The following is a 25710-nucleotide window of genomic DNA, read 5'->3' as shown; positions in this document are numbered from 1 at the left end:
GCATGCACATGGTTTAGATCTTGGACTGTAAATCATCTCCAAAGGTCTATGATCTGTGATCAGGTCAAATTTTCTCCCATACAAATAAGGATGAAGTCTTTCACAGGTCTATACTAGTGCTAATGCTTCCTACTCTGTTCGTGAGTATTTTTGTTCACAGTTTGTTGGACTACAGCTCACGTAGGAGACAGGTACCATTTCTTCATTTTGTTTTTGTATGAGTACAACCCCCAGTCCGACTGGGCTGGCATCTGCTATTACTTTAATTGGTGCATCTTTATCAAAATAGGCCAATGTACCTGCTCTTGTTAGCTCCTCTTTTAGACCTTTGAATGTTTGTTTCTGTTCTTCTCCGAACTTGAACTGGGTGTCCTTCCTGGACAATTTTCTCAGTGGTTCTGATGAAGTTGCAAACTGTGGTATGAATCTGCTGCTGTAGCCAAGAAGACATATTGAACTCCTCACTTCTGTAGTGGTTTGTGGTTCACAAGCCTCCGTTATTGCTCACACTTTCTCCTCATTTGGTCTGATGCTTTTCTGTGACAAGAGAATTCCCATGAAAACTAATCTGTCAATGTTGAACTAACATTTGTTCAGGCTCAGTGTCAATCCATACTCTGCAAGTCTCTTTAAGCATGCAGTCTCTCATCATGCTGTTTTTGGTTCGACGCATGTACAATCACATCATCTGAGGTGTTCTCAACTCCTTCGATTCCAGCTAAAGCATTTGCTATCTCATGCTGGTACTGCTCACTGGCTGATGACACAACAAATATCAGACTCTTGTACCTATACACCCCTTTATGCACAGCAAGTATGATTATCTCTCTAGATTCTGGAGTAAGTTCTGGCTGGTCATAGCGCCATTTCAAATCTAGTTCGATAAACATGGCAGCTTCATTCATACCCTGTAGTATCTCGTCTACAGTTGGAATGGGATATCTCTCCCTCACAATTGCTTCATTTGCCCTTCTTATGTCTAGGCACATTCTTGTCAGGTTTTGGTTAAATTACTGTTGGGTTTCCCAAGGAGTTGGGCCTTCAACTTTCTTGATAATGAACATTTTCTTTAGTGTTCAATTTTTCTCTCAACAGCCTCCCTTAAGTTGTAAGGTGTGCATCTGAGTATCACAGACTTTACCTTTGGATCAATGTACAAACTGATTTGCTTAGTGTTCAACATTCCTACTCCTTCAAACACTTCTGCTTACTGCAACTTAACTGACTCTTTAATCACTGTCACTGCTGACATATTTTCTCTAATCTTTAACACACTCAGTTTTGTAGCTGTTTTCTCTACCCAGGAGTGGTTCACCATTGCTGTTTATCACAATGAACTCTGCCTGGTCTGTTCTAATTCCAATACTTATTTCACATTCAAACACCCCCTTAACCTCCAGTGAAGTGCTAGATGAATATGGGGACAACTTTCTCTTCTGCTTTGGAACATGTGAATGGCACTTCTCTGACTTAAGTTTTCCCCACACCGTTTCACCCAGTGTATTACTTCTGGCTCCTGAATCTACTAACATGTACAGATTTATACCCACTACACTAAAAGTAATTTTTTCAGATGACTCTGTCCCATTAACAACAAATGCAAATTCCTTCTGTTCATCCTCACCATTGTTCACTTTTATGTCATTAATCCTTTTCTCCGGTACAATTTTGCAAAGTGGTCATTTCCAGTGCATTTTCTGCATGTCTTTCCATGAACTGGGCATGTTGGATCTCTACAGGGATCTGAATTTCCACATCTGTAGCATTTCCTTTCACTTGTATTAATGGTCTGTCTTTTTGCCAATTGTTGTGTCCTCACGGTGTGAAACACTGTGCGCAGGCTCTGGCTGGCTCACTTGAAGTGACAAGGCTGACAACTGTTCCTCTACTTTATCACATTGTGCCACTATTTCCAGTGTGCGAGCAAGTGTTAGACCCTGCATATTCTCCAGTAGCTTTCCCCGCACGGAGACCGAGTTACATTTTCCAATATGGCTTCCTTGATTTGGTTGTCTGTGTCAATTAGAAAAGCAAGTAGAGAACTGTTGAACGATCTCACCTTGTTTTTGGGCAAGCTGATTAAACTGCTGCTGGGCAAATGTAGTGCTGACCTGGGGAATGAAGTAAGCATTCAGCACATCCACTGCTGCCGCATAGTCTGTGACTTGTCCCATGTTTGGTAGTGTTGAGAACAGATCCTGCACATCTGGTCCTGCAAGGTGCAAAAGTAGTGCTCTGCTTCTTTGTTTTGTCTTATCTGTTACGTTATTGTCCACTATCAGTCCTTTACCGTCAGCATGAAGTTCAAAGGAGATCAGACACCGTGTTCATCTCTGACCTAGCGTTGTTGGTTCCATAAAACATTGGAAGTTTTGGATCCCTGATTTCCCCATTCTTATCAACTAACGATAAACTTACTTTCAAATTCCGTATCCTCGTCACCACTGTTGTGTATTTACAACCTATCTTAGTACGTAATTAGATAGTGCATATATCATGACTCAACACTTTATGCTCTGAACATGCCTTTATTTCTCATTCTCCCTTCTGTGCTCCCTCACATTGCGTGTTGTCCTGTCCCAGACTGATGACATCATCACCATACTTGCCAAGTGTCAAATTACATTAACCGGCCTTACCATTTCAATACATGGCAGGCAGCATGTTGCCTATTTTCCTTCTGCCTCTACGTTGTGTCTTAAATGTCTTTTATTACATTAAGCATGTTGTATAAATCTAAGGTGTCTATGTAAAGGATCAGTAACTGTGTGGTCTACACTGAAGTTGCTACCTGACCAAATGGAATTATGCCAGAGAAGGGAAAAGGCTGTAAGCAGATGATGTTTTAGTAATTGGACAAAAAAATGGTTACACATGCCTGCATTAGGTGAACTCCATTGAACTTTGAATCATCTTTTGATCTTTTGCTTTGAAGCAATCCTTAGAGGGATGCCACTTTATTAAATGAGCAAACAGATAATTGAAGATATGGCTCTTAGTTGGGCCATGCCTATGTAGATTAATTGTTTAATTTAAAGTAGCTGATGTGCAAAAATACCGAATGAGTGGAAGGCTTACATGAATGAACAATAATAGCTATATACAATTATCGCCTCCAATTCAGCTTTCACTTCTGCTAAACAGAAAAAAAACACCCAAAATATCCCATGAAATTCATGAATTTTCATGGTTTTGCTCTGCTTTTGTTGATATATTGTCACTGAGAGGCTAAAATTTAACTTTCTGGCACTGGTATCTTTTGTAATCACCCTGAGTTTCTAATTTCTATAACTGAATTAGGCCTTTTCTTCTTGGAGTGATGGAGGATGAGAGTTGACCTGATAGAGGTGTATAATTTGATGAGAGGCATTGATCGTGTGGATAGTTAGAGGCTTTTTGCCAGGGATGAAATGGCAAACATGAGAGGGCACAGTTTTAAGGTGTTTGGATGTAAGTACAAAGGAGATGTCGGGGGTAAGTTTTTTACGCAGAGTGGTGAGTGCATGGAATGGGCTGCCAGTGACGGTGGTGGAGGTGGGTACAATAGGGTCTTTTAAGAGACTCCTGGATATGTACATGGTGCTTAGAAAAATAGAGGGCTATGGGTAACCCTAGGTAATTTCTGAAGTAAGTACATGCTCGGCATCGTGGGCCAAAGGGCCTGTATTGTGCTGTTGGTTTTCTATGTTTCTATATTTCTAACTGCTTTTTCAATCATCCCCCTCTCTTTGTCAACCATTTGAGTAATCCTTTGGACAACCTTCTGAATTTTTATTGCTTTGGCTTGTTGCCTATTTTCCCACAACTCTGTAAAGTGCTTTGGGATGTTTTTCTATAGTAAAGCTGTAACATAAATCTATGTTACTAGGATAAAGGATTGTTAACCATATGGTCTTGATTGGGCTGCTACTTCACTAAGTGAGTGTGAAGGCCTGGGAGGGGATAGGAACATACTCCTAATATAGCTACATAGATTATAACCTATAAAAGCGACATAGGTTATAATCAAACTGGAATGATCCATGAATATCAGAAGCTGGAGAGATGCCAGCCTGATTTAGAAGAGAGTATAACTGGCTGCATTGTCACTGGGCAGTGACAACAGAAGCCAGGAGTGGCAAGGTTATGAAAAATAAAACACAAGAGTTCAAGAAATGATAGGCAAACGCTTCAAGCTCCAGGAACAAAATTAACTGTACAAATACAAAACAGTGATGCTGATAGAAGTACAGACTCAAGATAATTCTAGTCTGTTAATGTAAACTCAATTTATTCTGTATTGTTTAAAATTCATATTCTGCACATTAAATATCTAAGAAAATCATAATATTTAATGAAATAGAAAAGAGAGCTTAACATGACCTTGATAACATAGGATTGGTTGTGAATTTTGAAGTTGTTAACTTTTCTTTGATTTGTGCCAATCACTCTTTAATTCAATTTAAAATTGTACATCATTACTATTTGACAAAGGAAAGAACTGTCTAAAATATTTCCTAATGTTGATAGTCAGTGTGATAGATGTAAAACTGAGACAGCTATATTGACACATAAGTTTTGGTCGTGTTCTGTATTGAAATAGTTTTGGAAATCTATTTTCTCTACAACTTCTAAAGCTTTAAAAATTAATTTACAATCTAATAAATTGACAGTTTTGTTCGGTATAATCCCTCAATATATTCATGGTATTTCTATATCAGACCGACATGTAATTGCATTTGTTATATTATTGGCCAGAAGGGCTATTTTATTGAAATGGAAAGATGCCTCTGTTCCCACTTTGATACAATGGTTCTCTCAGGTGATGTTATGTCTTAGTTTGGAGAAAATCAGAAGTCGAACATTTGATCCTCGATCTGACTTTGAGAAAAGGTGGGGTTCTTTTGCTCGCAACTATCATTTGATTTGAGTTAATTAAGGTGGTTCCCTTCTGATTCTTGTTTAAATGGAATTGAGTTGGCAGATTGATGTTTTTCTTTTATGGAAGCTTGTATGGCGTATAGCTCTGGGGTTGTGCTCCCAATGTTTTTTTCCCCCCTTTTTTTTTCTGTTAGTAGGGGTTTCTTTTGTTTTAGTTAGTAGGGGTTCTTTTTTCCTTCTTTCTTTTTTCCAAAAACAATAGTTTTAACATTTTATTTTACTTCTTATTATTGATATATTGTTTAGCTTTGTTAATCAGTTATTTGATGATTTAATTCTCATTGTACATATTGACATGTTGACTTGATTATTTTAATGTATTTTTTATTGATTTTCAATACTAATTAATAAAATGATTTAAAATAAAAAAAAAATAATGAAAATAGTACAAGCTGTGTAACTCTTCACAGGAATTTTATCTATTAGTATTCATCCAAAAAACTTTCCTTTAAAGCTATTCCCAATGCTATTTTAACATTGGCATTAACCCATTTTAAATATTTGGTTTAAGCGAGTCTCACATATGCTGATTAGCTGGAGAAAATTAAAAGCTGGATAAAGGGAATGAGCTGGATGTAGGTGACCAGCTGGCACCATGGAGAATGAATAAGTATTTTATATTACAATTAATGTTATTGTCAAGATAATTATAAGATAAATTTCACAGTACATAGAAGTGCTTCAAGTTTACCTGGAGTGTTGGTTTCTTGACAGATTCAAGGAATTTTGGTCTTACACTCCGGAAACCTTTTGCAGCAAGACTGTTCTGGGGTTTTCCATCAAGGGGGTATGGTTTCCATGCTGCAAGAGAAAATGGGAAAAAAATGGACCCAAGTACATTGGGAAACGGTGAAAACTACTTTATATCCAATTAGACGGCGAAGAGGAAAAAGACTTGTACTTGCCGGATTTCATCGTGCTAAATGGAGAATGGGATGGTCGCGTCCATCTCCCAACCCTCTTCAAACGTGACAAATATTGAAGTTTAGCGGACACTGGCTCAGGGGAAAGTGTAAGGGGTTTAGAGAGGACCTGAGAAAGAACTGTTTCACCTAGAGAATTGTTGGAATCTGGAACCCAATGCCTGAAAAGTGGATGGTGGAAGAAGGTACTCCCATGATATTTATGAAGAATCTGGATAACAATTCAACTTCCAAGGCATTGAAAGTTTTGGCTCAAGTGCTGATATAATTTATGGTATTATTTGTGTAATTTATGCTGAGAGTTTATTTTTTTCTTGTGAATGTATCCGTTATTATGTGCCTGTGATTCTGTAATTTTCATTGCAATTGTGCATAGCTGTACTTGAAATTTGACAAAAACTTGATTTGATTTTTTTAAATAGGATTAGTATAGATAGGCACCAGATAGTCAGCATGGACTTGTTGGGCTGAAGAGCCCATTTCTAAACTCTCTGATTCTAAATGCTAGTTATCATGTTGGTAGCAAACAACTGGTCTTGATCTCCAGATATGTCAATCATATTTCCATGAGCTTTTTTTAAATTTAGGCTTATTAGAAACCTACAAATTCATACACTCCTTATCTTATTACATGTTCTGCAGCAGCTTTAAAAAACATTTAAAGGGACAGTTGATGAAGGAGTACATTCTGAAACTTCCTTTAATTTAAGGACAGGAGAATACAGAGTAGTTAGCACAGTGGTGAGGTGGCAACACATTCTTACTGTCTCTGAGTGATCCCTGTAATTCAGATGAAAAGCTTTATCAGTAAAATGATTTTAGTAAGGGCTTCCAAGTCATGAAAATGAATTGGAGCCTAATGCCAGAGTGCTTGAAAAATGATCAGATCTTCAGAAGTAGTTAAAGACTATTTCCAATTAAACATTCCCATCAGATAAAATCAAACTCATCAAGGCTATCAGCATGAAGCATCTCACTGTCGGAATATATATGGCATAATTTGGGGATTTACTGAGAGGTCTATTTTTATCTATTCTGCCGACTTGTTGGTCTGAAGGGAACTGTGTGCATTCAACTGTTAGTGGTGAAGTATGTTCTAAGCTAACACAGACCCACCATAAGTCGCTTCAAGATGAGTGGTAGAAGCCATTGAATATGCCACTCTGTGGAGGCCAATGGTGGGCTTGGACCTGCTAAGATTACATAGCATTATGCTAGGAATTGGTCTGTGAGATTGCATGCCAGTCCGATCTTGAGTAGGTTTGGAATTCGCATGGGAATTCCTGATTTGGAAATCAGACATTAAGCTTTCAGTGTAATTCTAATTTTATCATTTTCGACTATTTTATTATTACCATTATGTGTTTACATAGATATTACTTTGTTTTTAGATTTTCATTTTTTTAATTCCATTTTCTCCACAGAGTAATTTCAATAGCGTTGTCATGTATCAGACATATTTATAATATTTGTTGCAAAGCCACAAAGTCTTTCTCAGGACGTGTGGCTCCACTCCAGACTTGCGTTCTGTCAGAGGGTTTCATGGCATTCTGGGAACAGAGAGTCAGTGATACCCTGGTTGAACTGAATCATTGCTGAGATCTTGCTTGGTGTCACTGATTGCCAGGGCTGGGGAGGCAGAATATTTAATCAAGGTGGATGATTTATGTATTATGTAAGAGAGTCTAGTGATGTAGGGTCATTCTAGGAAAGTGGCGCAAAGGTGATTGGTGGAACAAGTGTGAGAGATTGAATGGCCTATAGGTTTGTTTGTACATTAACACTCAGAGAGAAGGAAAGTATTGCGAGATCAGTGTAACTCTGAGGAGCTAGTTAATACTGAGAGACTGGAACGCCACTGATTCTCTAGACTAAGAGAGAGAGAAGAAAAATTAATGAGCAGGAGAATGAATAAAGTGTAGGGGTGTACAGAGAGACAGAGCACCTTATCATGGACTGAGCCATGCAGCAATGAGGAGATAGAAGAACGTGATACTGATAAACTAAGACAACATTGATTGCCCAGGGTAACAGAATAACCCTGAGACTGGATGATACAGACACATTTGAGTTAGATTGAGAGAGCTCATAACATAGAGGGAACAGGGTAGCATTAACTGTTTAGTATATTACAGAGAGAGTAGCAGGGCAGGTTGGCACTTTGAGAGAAAGGTAACCCGAAAAACAGTATGACATGTAGTGATCAGGAAACAGAGAGAAAGAAGAATAACTAAGTCAGAGAACATGGAGGGAAGAACATGGAAAGAAGGTTGGAGTAGCCCAAAGAGCAGAATAGAAAAGAGAGAAAGGGCATAACACAAAGAACAGGGTAACACAGAAAGAAAATAGTAACACAGAGGGGGCAAGTTATCATTTAGAGATGGCAAAATACTGGCATAGAATCAGGGTAAAACTGGGAAAGAACATAACTAAGAAGGCCAGAAAACTAAGAGAGCAGCATAACTGCAGCCTCAGTTCCGATGAAGGGTTTTTAATCTGAAATGTTAACTGTTTCTGTTCTATAACCTTTGTTTGACTGATGGCATTCTTCTAGCACTTCTTATTGAGGATAATACAGAGATGGAAAGCCTCAACTAAGTAATAAGGCACCAAAAGAGCAGGTTAATGTTCAGTGTACAAGATCTGATGGGGAAAGAAGATCCTGCTCGGAACAGGAGAACTAAATTAATAGAGCAGCACAAAGAGCAGAGGATAATACCAAGTGACCACAATCACATTGGTATTACAGGGAGACACTACGGGTGCAGCATGGCACTGATTAAGATGGCACAACAGAGCAGGGTAACATTGATCAAGATTACAAAAACTAACCTGAGCACATTCTGTGACTTCAAAGTTCAGCTTCACCTGAAATTAACAAAATAAAATTATGTTTCATACTTCTAGATATAAACTTGAACCTGACAATTTAGATGTGAATCACAATTATCTTAAATAGCAAGAGCTATATAACCATATAAGCATATAATAATTACAGCATGGAAAAAGGCCATCTTGGCCCTTCTAGTCCATGCCAAATGCTTACTCTCATCTAGTCCCACCAACCTCCACTCAGCCCATAACCCTCCATTCCTTTCCTGCCCATACAGTTATCCAATTTTACTTTAAATGACAATATCGAGCCTGCCTCTACCACTTCTACTAGAAGTTCGTTCCACACAGATATCACTCTCTGAGTAGAGAAGTTGCCCCTCGTGTTACTCCTAAACTTTTGCCCCCTAACTCTCAACTCATGTCCTCTTGTTTGAATCTCCCCTACTCTCAAGGGAAAAAGCCTATCCAAGTCAACTCTATCTACCCCCCTCATAATTTTAATTACCTCTATCAAGTCCCGCCTTTGGACAACATTGGATCCAGTACAGATCCCTGAGGCACACCACTAGTCACCGGCCTCCAATCTGACAAACAGCTATCCACCACTACTCTCTGGCGTCTCCCATCCAGCCACTGCTGAATCCATTTTACTACTTCAATATTAATACCTAACGATTGAACCTTCCTAACTAACCTTCTGTGTGGAACCTTGTCAAAGGCCTTACTGAAGTCCATATAGACAACATCCACCGTTTTACCCTCGTCAACTTTCCTAGTAACCTCTTCTAAAAATTCAATAAGATTTGTCAAACATGACCTTCCATGCACAAATCCATCTTGACTGTTCCTAATCGGACCCTGTCTATCCAGATAATTATATATACCATCTCTAAGAATACTTTCCATTAATTTACCCACCACTGACGTCAAACTTACAGGCCAATAATTGCTAGGTTTACTCTTTGAACCCTTTTTAAACAATGGAACAGCATGAGCAATACGCCAATCCTCTGGCACCATCCCTGTTTCTAATAACATTTGAAATATTTCTGTCAGAGCCCCTGCTATTTCCACACTAACTTCCCTCAAGGTTCTAGGGAATATCCTGTCAGGACCTGGAGACTTATCCACTTTTATACTCCTTAAAAGCGCCAATATGTCCTCTTCTTTAATCATCATAGTTTCTATAACTTTCCTGCCTGTTTCCCTTACCTTACACAATTCAATATCCTTCTCCTTAGTGAATACCGAAGAAAAGAAATTGTTCCAAATCTCCCCCATCTCTTTTGGTTCCACACATAGCTGTCCACTCTGATTCTCTAAGGGACCAATTTTATCCCTCAGTATCCTTTTGCTATTAATATAACTGTATTATAATAACATATTAATATAACTGTAGAAACCCTTTGGATATGAAGCTATTAATAGGAGCCAGAGATTTGCAAAAATATATGTACTACATCTTTCATAACCTTAGAAAATCAAAGATCATATTATGTCCTTTTGATATGTTGAACAATTCTAAAGTTAGAAAATATGACAATTAATTTCTCTAGGCTGTTGTCTCACAAATGTCCATGAATACCTGGATAGACAGGACAAAATTAGAGAAATGAGTAGATATTCTATTATTTAATATGATATAATTTATTCCTGAGAGATAAATGTTTGTTTAAAAATTATGGGAGATCTTCTTCACAATGTAAAAAGTGACTTTTTAGCTCCAGTTGGGGAGGTAGATGACACTTCAGAAAGATACCCAGGAAATGCTATCTGACATTACAGCAATCCAACAGTACTCACTCTTTGGGAAGCAAAATGCTGCACACAAAATTGTCATAAGGGGGCGCTGAAGGCGGACCCAAATGCAAGGCACAGACACTGAAGTACTCGGAACAGGACTTAGGTTTATCGAGATAGCAAGGTGAGTAAGGAAGAAACGACGCTGGACATGGACACAGGCCCCAGACGAGACGAGGTCACCGGGCCTGGGCTAGGACTTGGACTAGAAACATGGGACCCAGACGGGGAACTAGGAACGAGGAGCCTGGACTAGGAACACAGAAGTCCAGAACTAGAGTTTGGACAAGGACCCAGAACCTGGGTCTTGTTTGGGACTCGGAACCTGGTCTTGACTCAGAACTGGAACCCGGGTCTAGGCTAGGACTTGGGACTAGGATCTTGGCAAGGACAGGATGTGGCTAGGCTACAGGACTGGACGTGGCTACAGGACTGGACAGGACGAAAACACAAAAACTTGACTTGGACAAGACGAGGTTCTAGAACGTGGCTTGGACAGGATGAAAGACTCCTGGACAGGTGAGGGAACTACAGCACAGGACGAGGGAACTCCAGCACCGGGCTGGGTGAGGTACTCCTGGGCTGGGCAAAGAATCTCCAGCACAGGACATGGCTCTTGACCTAGGTTTGGCTCGGCTCTTGGACTCAGCTTGGTTAGGCTCTTGAGTATGGAGCCGGGACTCCTCCTAGGAGCACAGGGCCGGGACCCTTTCTAGTATACAGGGCTGGGACCCTTCCTAGGACACAGGACTGAGATGACTACTGAGGTAAACTGCCGAGGATTCGGATGGGGATGGTCCAGCACAGGACAAGGAATCTCCAGCACCGGGCTGGGCTGAGCGAGGCACGTGGACTGGAAGAGGACACGAAGCTCAGACTTGGACAGGGCTGGAACACGGCGCCTGGACTTGGTCTTGGAGCACAGGAACACAGAGCCTTGGACTAGAGCACAGGCACACAGAACCTTGGACTGGAGCACAGGCACACAGAGCCTTGGACTGGAGCACAGGCACACAGAGCCTTGGACTGGAGCACAGGCACACAGAGCCTTGGACCGAAGCACAGGAACACAGAGCCTTGGACCGAAGCACAGGAACACAGAGCCTTGGACCGAAGCACAGGAACACAGAGCCTTGGACTGGAGCACAGGCACACAGAGCCTTGGACTGAAGCACAGGAACACAGAGCCTTGGTCTGGAGCACAGGCACACAGAGCCTTGGTCTGGAGCACAGGCACACAGAGCCTTGGACTGGAGCACAGGAACACAGAGTCAGGGCCCCTCCTTGGGAACAGGACTTAGGGCCGGGACTTTACACAGAGTCAGGACCCCTCCTTGGGAACAGGACATAGGGCTGGGACTCATACACAGACACAGACACTAAACACAGGGACACAAAGAGACAGTTCCAAACTGAACGATAGAAAGTTCCTTCTCTTGGCGTGGCAAGGCTCCGATCTCACTCTGGGGGTTGAACTTGACAGGGATACTGACAAGGTTTCAGGCGAAGGTTTCAGAAGGAAGGGGATGGAGCAGTCCAGCAAACTATTCCTGGTTTGCAGAGGTATTTATGTGCCAGACCAAAATGAGAATCAGGTGCCTCAATTAAAGCACCCAACAGAACAAGGGAGAAAACAGGAAAACCTGTAATAAGGATCGATGGATCGGACCGTGAACCAGAATGCAGACTTCCTGGACCAGACCATGACAAAAATGTGTTTTGTTCATAGCATTGAAATACTTTAAAGATGACTGTGCATGTTGCAGGAAAGGTAATGTGCCATTAACGCAAGATGTGCTACACACCTTTGAGAACTGCACCAAATAATCAGACCAGATTTTGTACTAAATCACTGTCGATGACGCTTCCATTTTGATATGAAGTTACTGAAGAGCTAACAACAACATATGAGACCTACAGGCTATAAATTAATATTACGTTAATTATTTTACTTATTATAATTATGACTATCCACAGAAATGAATAATAAAAATGAGAATGGACTTAACAGACTCATCAAGGCATAAAATTATCCATGTAGCTTAATCTCTTCATGGGAGATTCAGTATCTCTCCTACCTCTTGCCTACTTTCAGGAATGCGAACAATCTTTTCTGATAAAGCAACTATTACAATTACACTTCCAGTCTTTCTATATTGTAATCTGAGTTCCCAATGTGGTCTCCTGTACATTGGACAAATCAAATGCAGACTGGGCGATAGCTGTGTAGAACATATGTTGAGCCTGCAGGGATGACTGCAAGCTACCAGTTGCCTGTTGCTTTATTTCCCTATTATATTTTCACTGACCTATTTTTCTGTACCCTCCTGCACAATTATAATGAGACTGAATGTAAGCTCGAGGAAGAACACTGTTATATTGGAGCACATTACCGCCTTTCCAACTCAATATCAAATTCAACAATTTCAAGTGTAGGGGTTTCTTCTTTTATGTTACTGCGTAGGCTAATCAAAATGGCTTCTTTGTTATGTTAACTGCTGAGAAAGTTCTCTCGCTAGCAGCTTGTTTGGGTTATAGAGCGAGTTGTATTTAGTTGCTAACCAATTGGGACAGATGTTATTCTTTTTTGTGTGTCTGTAAGCTATTGTGATGCACGGGTTTTGGCGCAGAAGGCGCGATGCGGAGAGAGAGAGTGGATGCAATGCTGTGAGCTGGCCAATGGGTCGGACCCCGAGTCGGAGTCCGAGGTCCAGGGTCTTCAGCGAGGAGAGGAGACGAAGGCAGACTCATGTGGAGCGTCTGGTCGACCACCGTGGTTGGTCCCAGGCGGCGGGTTGAGGTGGTCAGAGGAGATCAAGTGGTGAAAAGAGGATCATTACTAGAGCTCCAACTGATGGTGCATGAAGAGATTGAACTTTGATAAGTTTGGTGCGTTTTATTTTCCTTTTATATTTTATCTCTATTAATTACATATTTCCAGTAATATCTATAAATTGTAATTCATTTAATCGTATATGGTGTATTGTCTGTTATTTGGCGGGGTGGGGTACATCACACAGCATCCACACGAACTTAATTACCCAGTTTGGCGGGGTCGAGGGCTGTTTCCCCTAGACGACAGCGAGTTGAGCGACCCTGAGGCTTACCGGGAGGCTACACAAATTCTTCACTTTCTCAATTTGTATTAGAACTAGCCAGTTCCGCTTTAGGTTATCAAACTTTAATACCAACTTAGGTTTGCTCTCTGTCCATATCATTGATACATCTACTGGACACTTCCTAATTTTCTGGTCTGTCTATCTTTAGATAGATGCATCAGTAAATTGTCAATACAGTGACCCTGACCTCACCACATCAGAAGTAATTCCTTTGTCCTACTCATTGCTCTCTGCAACTCTGCAAGTTGTGCTAAGATGAGGCCACTATCAGGGTGAAGTACCCTCCAATCTGATGGCATGAATATTGATTTCTCCTGCTGTTACATAAATTCTACCCCCCTCCCCTTCTGTATCCTCCACTCTGACCTTTTACTTCTTCTCACCTGCCTATTACTTCCTCTTAGGTCCCGTCCTCCTTCCCTTTTTCATATGGTCCCCTCTCCTCTCATATCCGATTCTTCTTCTCTTTCTCTTGACCTTTCCCATTCAACTGGTTTCACTGATCACCTTCCAGCTAGTCTCTTTCCCTCCCCCCACCATTTTTATTCCGGCATCTTCGCTTTTCCTTCTCAGTCCTGAAGAAGCATCTTAGCCCGAAAACATTGACCGTTCATTCTTTTCCAGAGATACTTCCTGACCTGCTGAGCTTCTCCAGAATTTTGTGAGTGTAACTTAAAACTAATTTGTTTTCTCTCTTTCCCAGTTCTGAGGAAAGGTTTTTCAACCTGAAACAATAACCCTGTATCACATTCCACAGATGCTGCCCAATCTTCTGCACCTTTCTAGCATTTTCTGATTTTATTTCAGATCATCCTTAGTTTAATGAAAAGGGTAGAAAGGCATACCATATGCAGCATTAGACACCCCCAAATATGAAGTCCCATTTTGGTGAAACGTAGCACCAGAATAGACGAGTGTTAAATGGTATAGAATCAACAGCGTAAACCCTGAACCAACAGAATAAGGTTCTGCATTTCTGTGACAACTAAGTGAGCCGGATGATGGACAATTAAGGCGCACTTGAGTGGAGAAAGCTTCAAAAATATCTCCATGCTAAAAATATTCAGCACAAGATAGTGTAGCAGTTAGCATAAGGCTACTAATACGCTAGCGACCAAAGTTCAATACGGTTGCTGTTGGTAACGACCTTGTAAGTTCTTCCCAGGAGCAGTTTTCTCCTGGTGCTCTGGTTTCCTCCCACATTCCAAAGACGTAGGGGTCAGTAGGTTAATTGGACAAATGGGTGTAATTGGATCGGAAGGGCCTGTTATTGTGCCCTCTAAATAAATAAAAACGAGATTCAAAGACAAGGCTGATACATCTGCAGCCAACTTCAATCAGTGCCAGAGATCCCCACTTCCACAGAAGCTAAACTTCGGCCAACTGAAATCCAGAAATGGCCAAGAGTATAAAATGCATCAGTTGTGATGATAATATCACAGGAAATATATCAGCTGTAGATCTAAGGATAAGCATAGCCCGACCGCCACATTTATGTTTTCTGGTGACAACACTGTCATTGGCCAAATCAAAGGGGGCGATGAATCAGCATATAGGAGGGAGATTGAAAATCTGGCTGAGCAGTGCCACAACAACGTCTTTTCACTTAATGTCAGCAAGGCCATGGAGCTGATTATTGACTTCAGGAGGAGGGAACCAGATGTCCATGAACCAGTCCATTTTCGGCTATCAAAGGTCGAGAAGGTTAGCAACTTTAAATTCCTCTGTGTTGTCATTTCAGAGGACGTGTCCTGGACTCAGCACATAAGTGCATTTTTGAAGAAAGTGTGGCAGTGTCTCTACTTTCGAGTTTGCAAAGATTCATCATAACATCTGATGCTTTAACATACTTCTATAAATGTGTGGTGGAGAGTATATTGACTGGTTTCATCAGAGCTTGGTATGGAAATATCAATGCTCTTGAACAGAAAATCGGACAACAAGTCATATTTGGTCGAGTCATTCAGGGGAAAAGCCCTCCCCTCCGTTGAGCACATCTACATGAAACCATGTCAGAGGAAAGCAGCATCCATCATCAGGGACTCCCAACACCCGGACCATGCTCTCTTCTCACTGCTGCAATCAGGAAGCAGGTACAGGAGCCTCAGGACTCACACTACTAGGTTCAGGAACATTTATTACCTCTCAACCATCAGGCCCTTCAACCAGTGGGGAAAACTTCATTTAACTTTACTTGCCCATTACTGAACTCTTCCCACAACCTATGGACTCTCTTCATCTATGTTCTCAATATTTATTGCTTATTTATTTATTATCTTTATTTTTATTTTTTTCTATTTTATATTTGCACAGTTTTTTGTCTTTTTGACATTTGTTGTTTGTCCACCCAGTTAGGTGCAGTCTTTCACTGATTCTGTTATCATTCTTGGAGTTACTAAGTATGCCTGCAAGAAAATGAAACCTGGGGTTGTATGGGATGATACATATGTATTTTGATAATAAATTTACTTTGAACTTTGGCCATGCATTTAGCCTACTGAGTGAGCAGTTTCAAGTTCCTGGATATCAAGATCTCTGAGGACCTAACCTGGTCCCAACATATCTACTGTATGTAGTTATAAAGAAGGCTGTGCTTCATTAGGGGTTTGAAGAGATTTGGTATGTCAACAAATACACTCAAAAACTTCTATAGATGTACCATGGAGAGCATTCTGACAGGCTGCATCACTGTCTGGTATGGGGGCGGGGGGCTACTGCAGAGGACCAAAAGAAGCTGCAGAGGGTTATAAATTTAGTCAGCTCCATCTTGGGTACTAGCTTACAAAGTACCCAGGACATCGTCAAGGAGTGGTGTCTCAGAAAGGCAGCATCCATATTAAGGACTTCCAGCACCCAGGGCATGCCCTTTTCTCACTGTTTCCATCAGGGAGGAGGTACAGAAGCCTGAAGGCACACACTCAGTGATTCAGGAACAGCTTCTTCCCCTCTGCCATCTGATTCCTAAATGGACATCGAACCCCTGAGCACTACCTCATTTTTTTAATATATATTATTTCTGCTTTTGCACAATTTTTAATCTATTCAATATATGTATACTGTAATTGCTTTACTTATTATATAATTATTAATTTTTTTCTCTTCTATATTATGTATTGCATTGAACTGCTGCTGCTAAGTTAACAAATTTCATGACACATTCCAATGATAACAAACCTGATTCTGATTCTCATACTTCCTCCAGCATAAGTACAACTTAGATAACTATCTGATAACATGAAAAATTTCTCACAAAAGGCAGGACAAATCCAATCTGTCTAAGGAGGTCTACGTTTGTGCATCAGGAGTAGGTGTGATATTTAAGATACAAGATTGTTTAATGCCATTTCCTGTACACAAGTGTAAGGGAGAACAAAATAATTGTTACTCCGGATCCAATCCAAAACAAAGCACAAAAGATAAAGAACGCAATAATAAAAAATATAATAAATCCAAAATATAGAAGATAGCTTACATAATACATGAGATGGATTGATTTTATACCCGTAAAGTAATGTTAGGCTGTACATAAGGTGTCTGACAGGCAATAATAGAGTAGTGGTGGAGCTCGTGGGTGGAGGTGTTGATCAGCCTTACTGCTTACTCTCTGGTGTTGGTACTTTGTAGTCTCCTCCCTGATGGGAGGGGGACAGACAGTCCATGATCAAGGTGGGTGGAATGATGGTACTTGCCCTTTTCTGGTATCTCTCTGTATATATATGTACTTGATAGCAGGTAAGCTGGTGTCAGTGATGCTTTGGGCCATTTTAACTACCCACTCTAGAGCTTTCATGTCCTCTGCAGTGCAATTTCCTTCCCAAGTAGTGATGCAGTTTGTTGGGATGCTCTGTATTCTGCATCTCTAGAATGACGAGTGTGGATGTGTCATCGGTGAATGTGATGTTATGATTGCCGAGGTACTTGACCATGCAGTCGTGTGAGCAGAGTGTACAGAGGTCGGTTCAGCACATCGCCTTGGAGGTGGCGGGGGGGAACCTGTGTAAAGGATGATGGATGTAGGAGGTTGTGCATCCCGACTATCTGGTTATATAGTGAAAGGGGCACAAAAAAATTTCCACAAAAAGGGAGGATATAGTAGTTGGAGATCTAACATCCAGCCCCAGGTTCCACTGCCGGAACTTCAAATTCTGTATCCTAGTCCAACCAGCTTCTACTGCTTCATCGTTCCATCTGCCATAATGTCAGAATTTTGCTGACATTTGCTGATGATGGCATAAATGTTTAATTGTACTCACAACTGCTCAGAAATTCAATCATATCTCCATACAGGAAGCCCTAGATAGGAATCAGCCATGGCCTGATAAATGGCAAGTAAAATTCATGTTATGCTATTGTTTGTCATGACCATCTTCAACATTCAAGGGTACTCTTATTACAAACACTCTCTAGCATTAACATCTGGAGGATGACACTGACCACGAATATAACTGGACAAGCCACATAAATGTTACGCTAAGAAGAGAAGCTCAGAGGCTGAGTATCCATTAGAAAGTGACTTATCTTCTAAGGTAAACAGCCATTCCGCCACTTACAGGGCACAATTGCGGAGTGTGATCTACTGCTTGCCTGGAACTGTAAAGTTCCAAAAACGCCTAAGAAACTTGATGTCATCCATGAAGCTATAACCTATTCAGCTGACACCTCATCCACTGTACTAAACATATCATCCCTCAAATGTTTGTGCACCATCTGAAAAATCAACTGCAGTTACTCAATAACATCTCCAAAAACCACAATTTTGCAATTGATACAAGCCTTGTCAATGACGTCTTCAAGACATCTATTGATTTATAACTCATTTTTGTATTTTTATTAAAGTTGATAAATTTATATTTCTCCATATGACAGGTCATTCAGTTTATCTATGTATCTTTGCAACATCTTTTGTTCCTATTAACAACTTATTTTCCCACCAAACGGTCTCACCAGAAAACATGCATTAGAGTTAGGGTTGGATATACATTACAACCAGACACCAGATGATTCATGAAAATAGCTAAAGGTAAAAGCACTATCCCTAGTCTAATCATATTTAGACAGTTACCTGTACAATCCTATCCTTCCTGTTAACCCCTCTTCAGCCAATACTACTACATTATGGTCTCCAAGTTTGTGTACTGGTTTATTATATGGTATCATTGAATTTAGAAAATCCAATCCGCATCTGTCATTGGCTTCACTTATCTGTGCAATTTATCTCTAGTGAAAGTGAAAACAAAAACTTGTCATTCAGTCCTTTGGAGCATATCTTCCATTTATTGTTAATCTTCTCAAAAATACTGTTTATCTCCAGCTTAACAACATTATAATCAGATCTTTTTTTTTGTTATAGTTATGCATGTTGGCAAATCCATTTAATTTTAACTGTAGATTTTGCTTGTATTAGAATCTGGTGAGTTTGCAGGATTAATATTAGTAAACCAGCTGTTTAATGGAGAGAAAATGCTCATTATGTTTTATGGAAGTATATAGGGGAGATCAACAAAGTTGAATACATTGTTCTGTCCATTGAAGCTGATAACAAGCACTGATAGATTGAATTTGGCACACAGATTGCACTATCACCTTTAAGTCAAAAGCCAAATGTTCATACCAGGATTGGTTCACATCATCCAGACACAAACTTCACCACAGTGTTAGGAAGAACTGCATTTTCACATAAATAACACACTAACTTAAGAATCTTGCTACTCTCTCAGTCAGGCATGAAAGATCCCATGGCAAAATTAGAAGAGGAAGTGGTGTTAGTTATCAATATTTAAAGAGGTTATGGGCATCCACTTTTGTGGAAAAGACAGAAATACAGATGCCCGAGTGTTCTTTTGCAGGGGTCACAGGGAGGTTGGTTTGTATGTGCAATGAGAAATAGACAGGGGAAAAGGTAAACTGGCTTTTGTTGTGGAGTATTTGATTTCAAGGTTAGGGAAATTTTGTTGTTGCTATGTTGAGTCCTAGGAGGATTGTATAGAGTTTGTTGAAGGATTATACTTGCATTTAAGGGAATGCAATGAAATTTAACCAGAGTGATACTTGGGATGTAGGTTCTGTCCTATGAAGAGCGATTAACAAGATTGGGCCTCTACTCTTAAGAGTTTTGAACAATGATGATGATCTCTTTAAATCATATAAAATTCTTTCTAGGCATGTTTCCGCTAGATAAGGTCTCAAACCAGGATTCACAGTCTCAGAGTAAAATATTGGCCATTCAGAAATGAAATGGGAACAAGTTTCATCATCCAGAGAAAGGGAAGTGATTCTTTGGAATTCTCTCTCCTAGAAAGCTGTGGAGTTTCAATTACTGTGTATATTCTGAAGAGAATCAATGGATAAAGGATTGGCACTGAAATAAAATATCAGAATAATTTTATTCAACAGCTAACATGCATCAGGTCCAAATAGTCCAGTATTTCTTCTGAGTTTTATGATCTTATGTTCTGTTCAAGCTCGCTGCTCTTTGGCTCCTCTTATTCATACCAACCAAATTGGCAATCCCACTTGCCTGTGTTTTTCCCATATCCCTCTAAACCCTTCCTATTCAATCAGGAAAGCTCACCAACATCTCTAATTTCTCAGGAGGCTGATGAGAGCTGAACTATGTCCAGCAATACCCACGTCCTTCTACAGATGCATAGCAGAGAGCATCCTAACAAGCTGCATCCCTGGTTGGTATGGAAACTGCACTGAAGTGGATTGTCAAAACTGCCCAATGCATCACCAGTACCAGCCTACCTGCCATCAAGGACATATATATGTAGAGAGGTGCTGGAAAAAGGCCAGCAACATCATGAAGGATCCCACCCAGCCTGAGCATGGTCTTTTTGTCCCACTCCCAGGAGGGAGGAGGTCACTTAGCATCCATGCCAGGACCACCAGAATCAAATAGAGTTACTTTCTCCAAGCAGTAAAACTGATCAACACCTGCACCCACGAACCTTTCCCTCCACACTCTCAACCACCACTACTTTATCATTTTCTGTCAGTCACCTTACCGTATGTACAGACACTTCTGTACCTAGCGTGACTTTATGGACATACAATCAATCTATGTATATAAGCTATCTTATGTATTTATATTTATTGTGGTTTGTTTTATCATTGTATTCTGTATCTTATTGTGTTTTGTTTTTGTTCTGCATTGGATCTGGAGTAATAATTATTTTGTTCTTCTTTACACTTGTGCACTAGAAATGACATTAAACAATCTTGAATCTTGAATTCATGTACCTTGAGTTCATGTATAAATGTCTTTTAAAAGCTATAATTATATTTGCCTCTACCACTTCTTCTAGCAGTTTGTTCCTCAAAATCAGCACTCACTATGTGAAAAAGTTGCCTCCCAGGTCTCCTCTACAGTTTCCCCTCTCACCTTGTATCTATGTCCTCTAGTTTTAGGCTCCTTTACCTGGGAAAATGACTGATCTTTCACCTTTTCTATGCCCTACATGGTTTTATATACCTCGATAAAGTCACCCCTCAGTGTCCTACCCTGCAGGTAAAATATGTCCCAGCCTATCAAGGCTGTCCTTATAACTCAAGTCATTCAGTCCTTGCCATAGAGGGAGTACAAAGAAGGTTCACCAGATTGATTCCTGGGATGGCAGGACTTTCATATGAAGAAAGACTGGATGAACTGGGCTTGTACTCGTTGGAATTTAGAAGATTGAGGGAGGATCTGATTGAAACGTATAAGATCCTAAAGGGATTGGACAGGCTAGATGCAGGAAGATTGTTCCCGATGTTGGGGAAGTCCAGAACGAGGGGCCACAGTTTGAGGATAGAGGGGAAGCCTTTTAGGACCGAGATTAGGAAAAACTTCTTCACACAGAGAGTGGTGAATCTGTCGAATTCTCTGCCACAGGAAACAGTTGAGGCCAGTTCATTGGCTATATTTAAGAGGGAGTTAGATATGGCCCTTGTGGCTATGGGGGTCAGGGGGTATGGAGGGAAGGGTGGGGCGGGGTTCTGAGTTGGAGGATCAGCCATGATCATAATAAATGGCGGTGCAGGCTCAAAGGGCCGAATGGCCTACTCTTGCACCTATTTTCTATGTTTCTATGTCCTGGTAACATCATTGTGAATATTGTCTGCATTCTTTCCAGATTAATGATGTCCTTCCTGGAGCAGAACTACACATAACACCAGGAGTGGGATCACCAATGTCTTTACATTTATAACAGTTTGCTCCATCTATTGTTGACAGATGAAGGCAAGTTCATCACCCTATCTACCTGTGCCACCACCTTCAAGAAATACATACTTGTATCCAATGACTCTCTGTTTTCTAACACTCTCCAGGGCTCTGTTATTTATTGTGCAAGTCCTGCCGTGGTTTAACTTTCCAAAATGCAACATCTAACACTTATCAAAGTTAAATTCCCTTCGTCAGTCTTTGCCCATTTTCTCAGCTGATCTAGATCTTGTTGTAATCTTAGATAACATCTTCATTTTCCACTTCACCACCAACTTTGATGTCATCCATAAACTTGCGAACAATGCCTACTGCATTCTCATCCAAATAGTTAATAATGGTAGGCCTAGCACCAATCTCTGTGTCATCGTCCTCTAATATAAAACATAATACTTCATTATCACTCTCTGACTCCTACCACCAAGTTAATTTTGAATCCAATGGGATAGCACATCCTGGATTCCATATGATCTAACCTTTTGGGCCAGCCTACCATGCAGGACTTTGTTATAGCCCATGTAGACAATACCTAACATCTTCTTAGTCTCCTTGGTCACCTCTTCAAAAAAAGCTAAATCAAATTCAAGAAACACGATTTCCCACACTCATAGTCATGTTTAAAATCTCTAATTGGCCCTTGCATTTCCAAATGCAGGTAGATCCTGTTTCTTAAATCACCTCCAGTGACTTTCCCACAATTGAATTCTCTGACTTGTTCAGTAGACTCTAGTTCTCTGGCTTGTCCTTGCAGGTTTCATCTGTGGCTAAAAATAATATAAAAATATCTGCCAGGGCCCCAGCAATTTATTCTCTGGCTTGCCACAATGTTAACATGTGAATATATTAAAATAGAAAGAAAATACTAAAAAGATAATGACGTTTAATAAAAAATGTAAATAAATTCAATTTTGATGGATAGAAATTAAAAAAAAGAAATTGTAATTCTTTTTCACCTTTCTTCTAGTTTTCTAACTCTCCTGACTCAGCTTCAGTAAGAACTGAAAATATCAGTAATTCTCACTTAGATCAATGATTTACAAACAGTTACAACTCTTGTGAATACTGAGCATAATACATTGCCTTTTCATTCTTAATATTTTTAAATCATAAGGAATCCGAAGAACTTTAAGCACTTACCACGTTTTACTTTGGGTCCACAGCCTCCATAGACAAATTATTTCAGTGTATGTCAATATTTTGCCCAAACACAATGATAATGTTCGCTAACATTAAAATGCACCACTAAGTCATTACCAGAACACACTTCCGTGTACTTGAAACTACGTCATATAGAGTGAAGTTAATAAATGTTAGACAAATAATATTGGCAAATAGGGCAGAGTTGTGCAAGTAAACTGAAGGGGAATGCTAATATAAATTCCATGGATTGTCAAATGAATTTACAGGTAATAAGGTCAACTTAACTCGTTCTGTCTCTTCGAAGATTATACTACTCTATACTGCAGTTGTTCTATTCTGATTCATTGAAAGAACAAAGCTACACAATTTTTTTAAAACCTGGGAGAATTTGGATGGTTGACCTCATAAGCCCTTCAAACTGTGATCATACAATTTTGACATTTCTGAATATTCCAAAACATGACTGCATCAAAAGCTCTTTGGGTGGGTTTTATATTATGTGGATGTTCAAAAGGACCTGCGTATGTTTCTACACATATCACTAAAAGCCAATATTGCAGGTGCATCAAGTGATTATGAAGGCAAATATTTTATTAACCTTTATTACAAGGTATTTGAATACAAAAATAATGAATTTATATTGTGTAGAGCATGGGTGAGACCTGAAATATTGTACACAGTTTTCACTAAAACTTACAACTTTCTTGCAGAGCTTGACAGGTTAATTCAGGGAGAATATTTCCCTTGGCTGAGGCATCTGTATCCACAGGTCACCATCTCAGAATAAGGGGTGAGCTGTTTAGAACGGTGACAAGAAGTAATTCTTTCCAGTCAGAGGGTGGTGAGTATTTGGAATTTCCTCCCCTGGAGTTTGTAGAAACTCAGCTGTTGAAGTGATTTACAACAGACTACTAAATTTTGGTATGTTAATCTCCCTTGATATACAAATTGTGGCCTAATTTTAAAAAAAAAGTTTTATTTGGATCTGACATGAATAACAAGTGTCAAAAAAAGTATTTGCATAACATCCAGCGTGATGCTGAATGGTTAAGCAAAGGAAATGATGATTATGTTCTTAAAACTTATTTAATAACTTCCATGTTTTCTTTTTTAACATCATCCCCTGATGAGCATAACATTCACTGAAAAGTAGAACTGCAGTCAAAATTGAATATATTGGATATGTGGTCCTGTTTAAAAAATACAGCTTTCAAGAAATTGAAATGTCTGGCAAAGCTCAATTTTTTTAACAAGAAACCATAATGGTCTCATTTTTACACAAATCGTATCACAGAATCATTTTTAATTTTATCACCCACATCTATGTTTATGCTGATAATGATCTGTTTTATTCCATTGCATAAAAATATAGCCGCATTGCACAGGCAACGACATGTTTATTTTGTGTTCTGCAGACTCTTGCTGGCTCCACAAAACAGTCTCATTGGATCTAACTTTTGTGTAGCACAATGTAGATCTTTAACTGGATTCAAATAGAGGTTAAATGTCAAATTCCAGTCTAGCCAATGCTTTCTGGAAAGCTTTCCAATGCATATTTTTGTAGTTGTTTACAATGAGAAATTCAAGCCATTTGTGGGGATTCTGGACATTATATGGTCCATCCTAGCCTCATAAGGGAAATTTTAAAAATCTATATGTTTGCCAGAGCCCTAGATCTTTTTTTCTGCTACCAACATTCGGTATGAAAGACACACCATAGGCAGTCTTTCAAAGCCGCAGTGCACTCAATTCTTACTGTACGAATGAGGATCCCGTCAACTTCAGGAAAGTGCATGACCAAAAGAGGATGTCAAGCTGCATGGTGGAACTGTAAGTGGTTAGTGCTGCTATTTCACAACTTCAAGATCCTGGATTGAACCCTAAATTTGACTGCTGCCTGAGGGGAGTTTGCATATTCCTTCTGGGATGATAGAGGCTTCTGTCAAGTGCTCCAGTTTCTTTGATATGCTAGCAGGTTTACTGGTGATTATCAAAAACTCTTTTAACAAGGGCTAAGTAGCAAAAGAACCAATAGAGAATTGATGGACATGGGAGGAGTAATTTTCAGAGTCATATAAGAAAATAAGGATTAAGGGAATGCCAAACAAGAGAAGATCTGCAGTGTTGATTAAGGGAATGGGATTGGTTGTTTAGTTGAAACTGGCATGGACCCAAATATATTACAATAAATAACATACAAGCACACACAAGAAAACAGGAGGAGGAGCAAGCTACTTTGCTCCTCAGGCCTGCCCCGCCATTACATTTGATCATGACAGACCCAACCCAGGCCTCAATTCAAAGAATGTATTTAAAACAGGGAGAAGTTGAAGGCATGGGCAGTTGATGTTAATCTGTGACTGCTTTGAAAAATAAAGGCAGGGAAAGTACAAAATGTCTTTTCCTGTTTCTGTGATGGTTCATACATATAGATAAATTTGAGTAATTACTTATCGTAGATGCATTGACTGAGCTGGTTATTATCTTACCATAGATCATGCTTTGGAGACTGATGATAATATAACATTTTTGTTTGCTTAATGCCTTATAAATGCTTACAGAACAATGAACAATTAGAGTGCAATCTATTTGCTCAAGGAGAGGCAAGGCTTCATGAATTTCAGATTAGGTTTCAGTTCAAGTAACAGAGCACTGAACTCAGAATCAAACTCTGTAAAATAGATTTCTGCCTAAAACTTATGCTCCATCAACATTGAATGTCCATACATAGTATAAAGTGGTGAAGGGATACTGCCAGGATAACATA

At 39.8% G+C, this 25710-nt stretch overlaps 1 protein-coding gene across 5 annotated transcripts in view; it reads right to left on the bottom strand.

Annotated features, from left to right (window-relative positions):
- LOC134349225 (uncharacterized) overlaps positions 1–25710 on the bottom strand; it is a 155789-nt gene that overhangs the window by 122131 nt on the left and 7948 nt on the right. For 4 of the 5 annotated variants that reach the window (XM_063053236.1, XM_063053233.1, XM_063053232.1 and 1 more), the window contains 2 exons: positions 8676–8711; positions 5612–5721 (listed from right to left, as the gene is read on the bottom strand). In XM_063053236.1, coding sequence (XP_062909306.1) covers positions 5612–5721; positions 8676–8685 — 120 coding nt within the window. In that variant the 5' untranslated portion in view covers positions 8686–8711. Of the gene's footprint in view, positions 1–5611; positions 5722–8675; positions 8712–22940; positions 23061–25710 lie in introns of those variants that run through there. The other variant, XM_063053234.1, reaches the window with a different exon arrangement.

The sequence above is a fragment of the Mobula hypostoma genome, chromosome 7 (genome assembly GCF_963921235.1).
Source record: "Mobula hypostoma chromosome 7, sMobHyp1.1, whole genome shotgun sequence".
NCBI lineage: Eukaryota > Metazoa > Chordata > Chondrichthyes > Myliobatiformes > Myliobatidae > Mobula > Mobula hypostoma.
The sequence above is the reverse complement of the archived record's forward strand: the minus strand, read 5'-3'. Positions and strand labels throughout refer to the sequence as shown.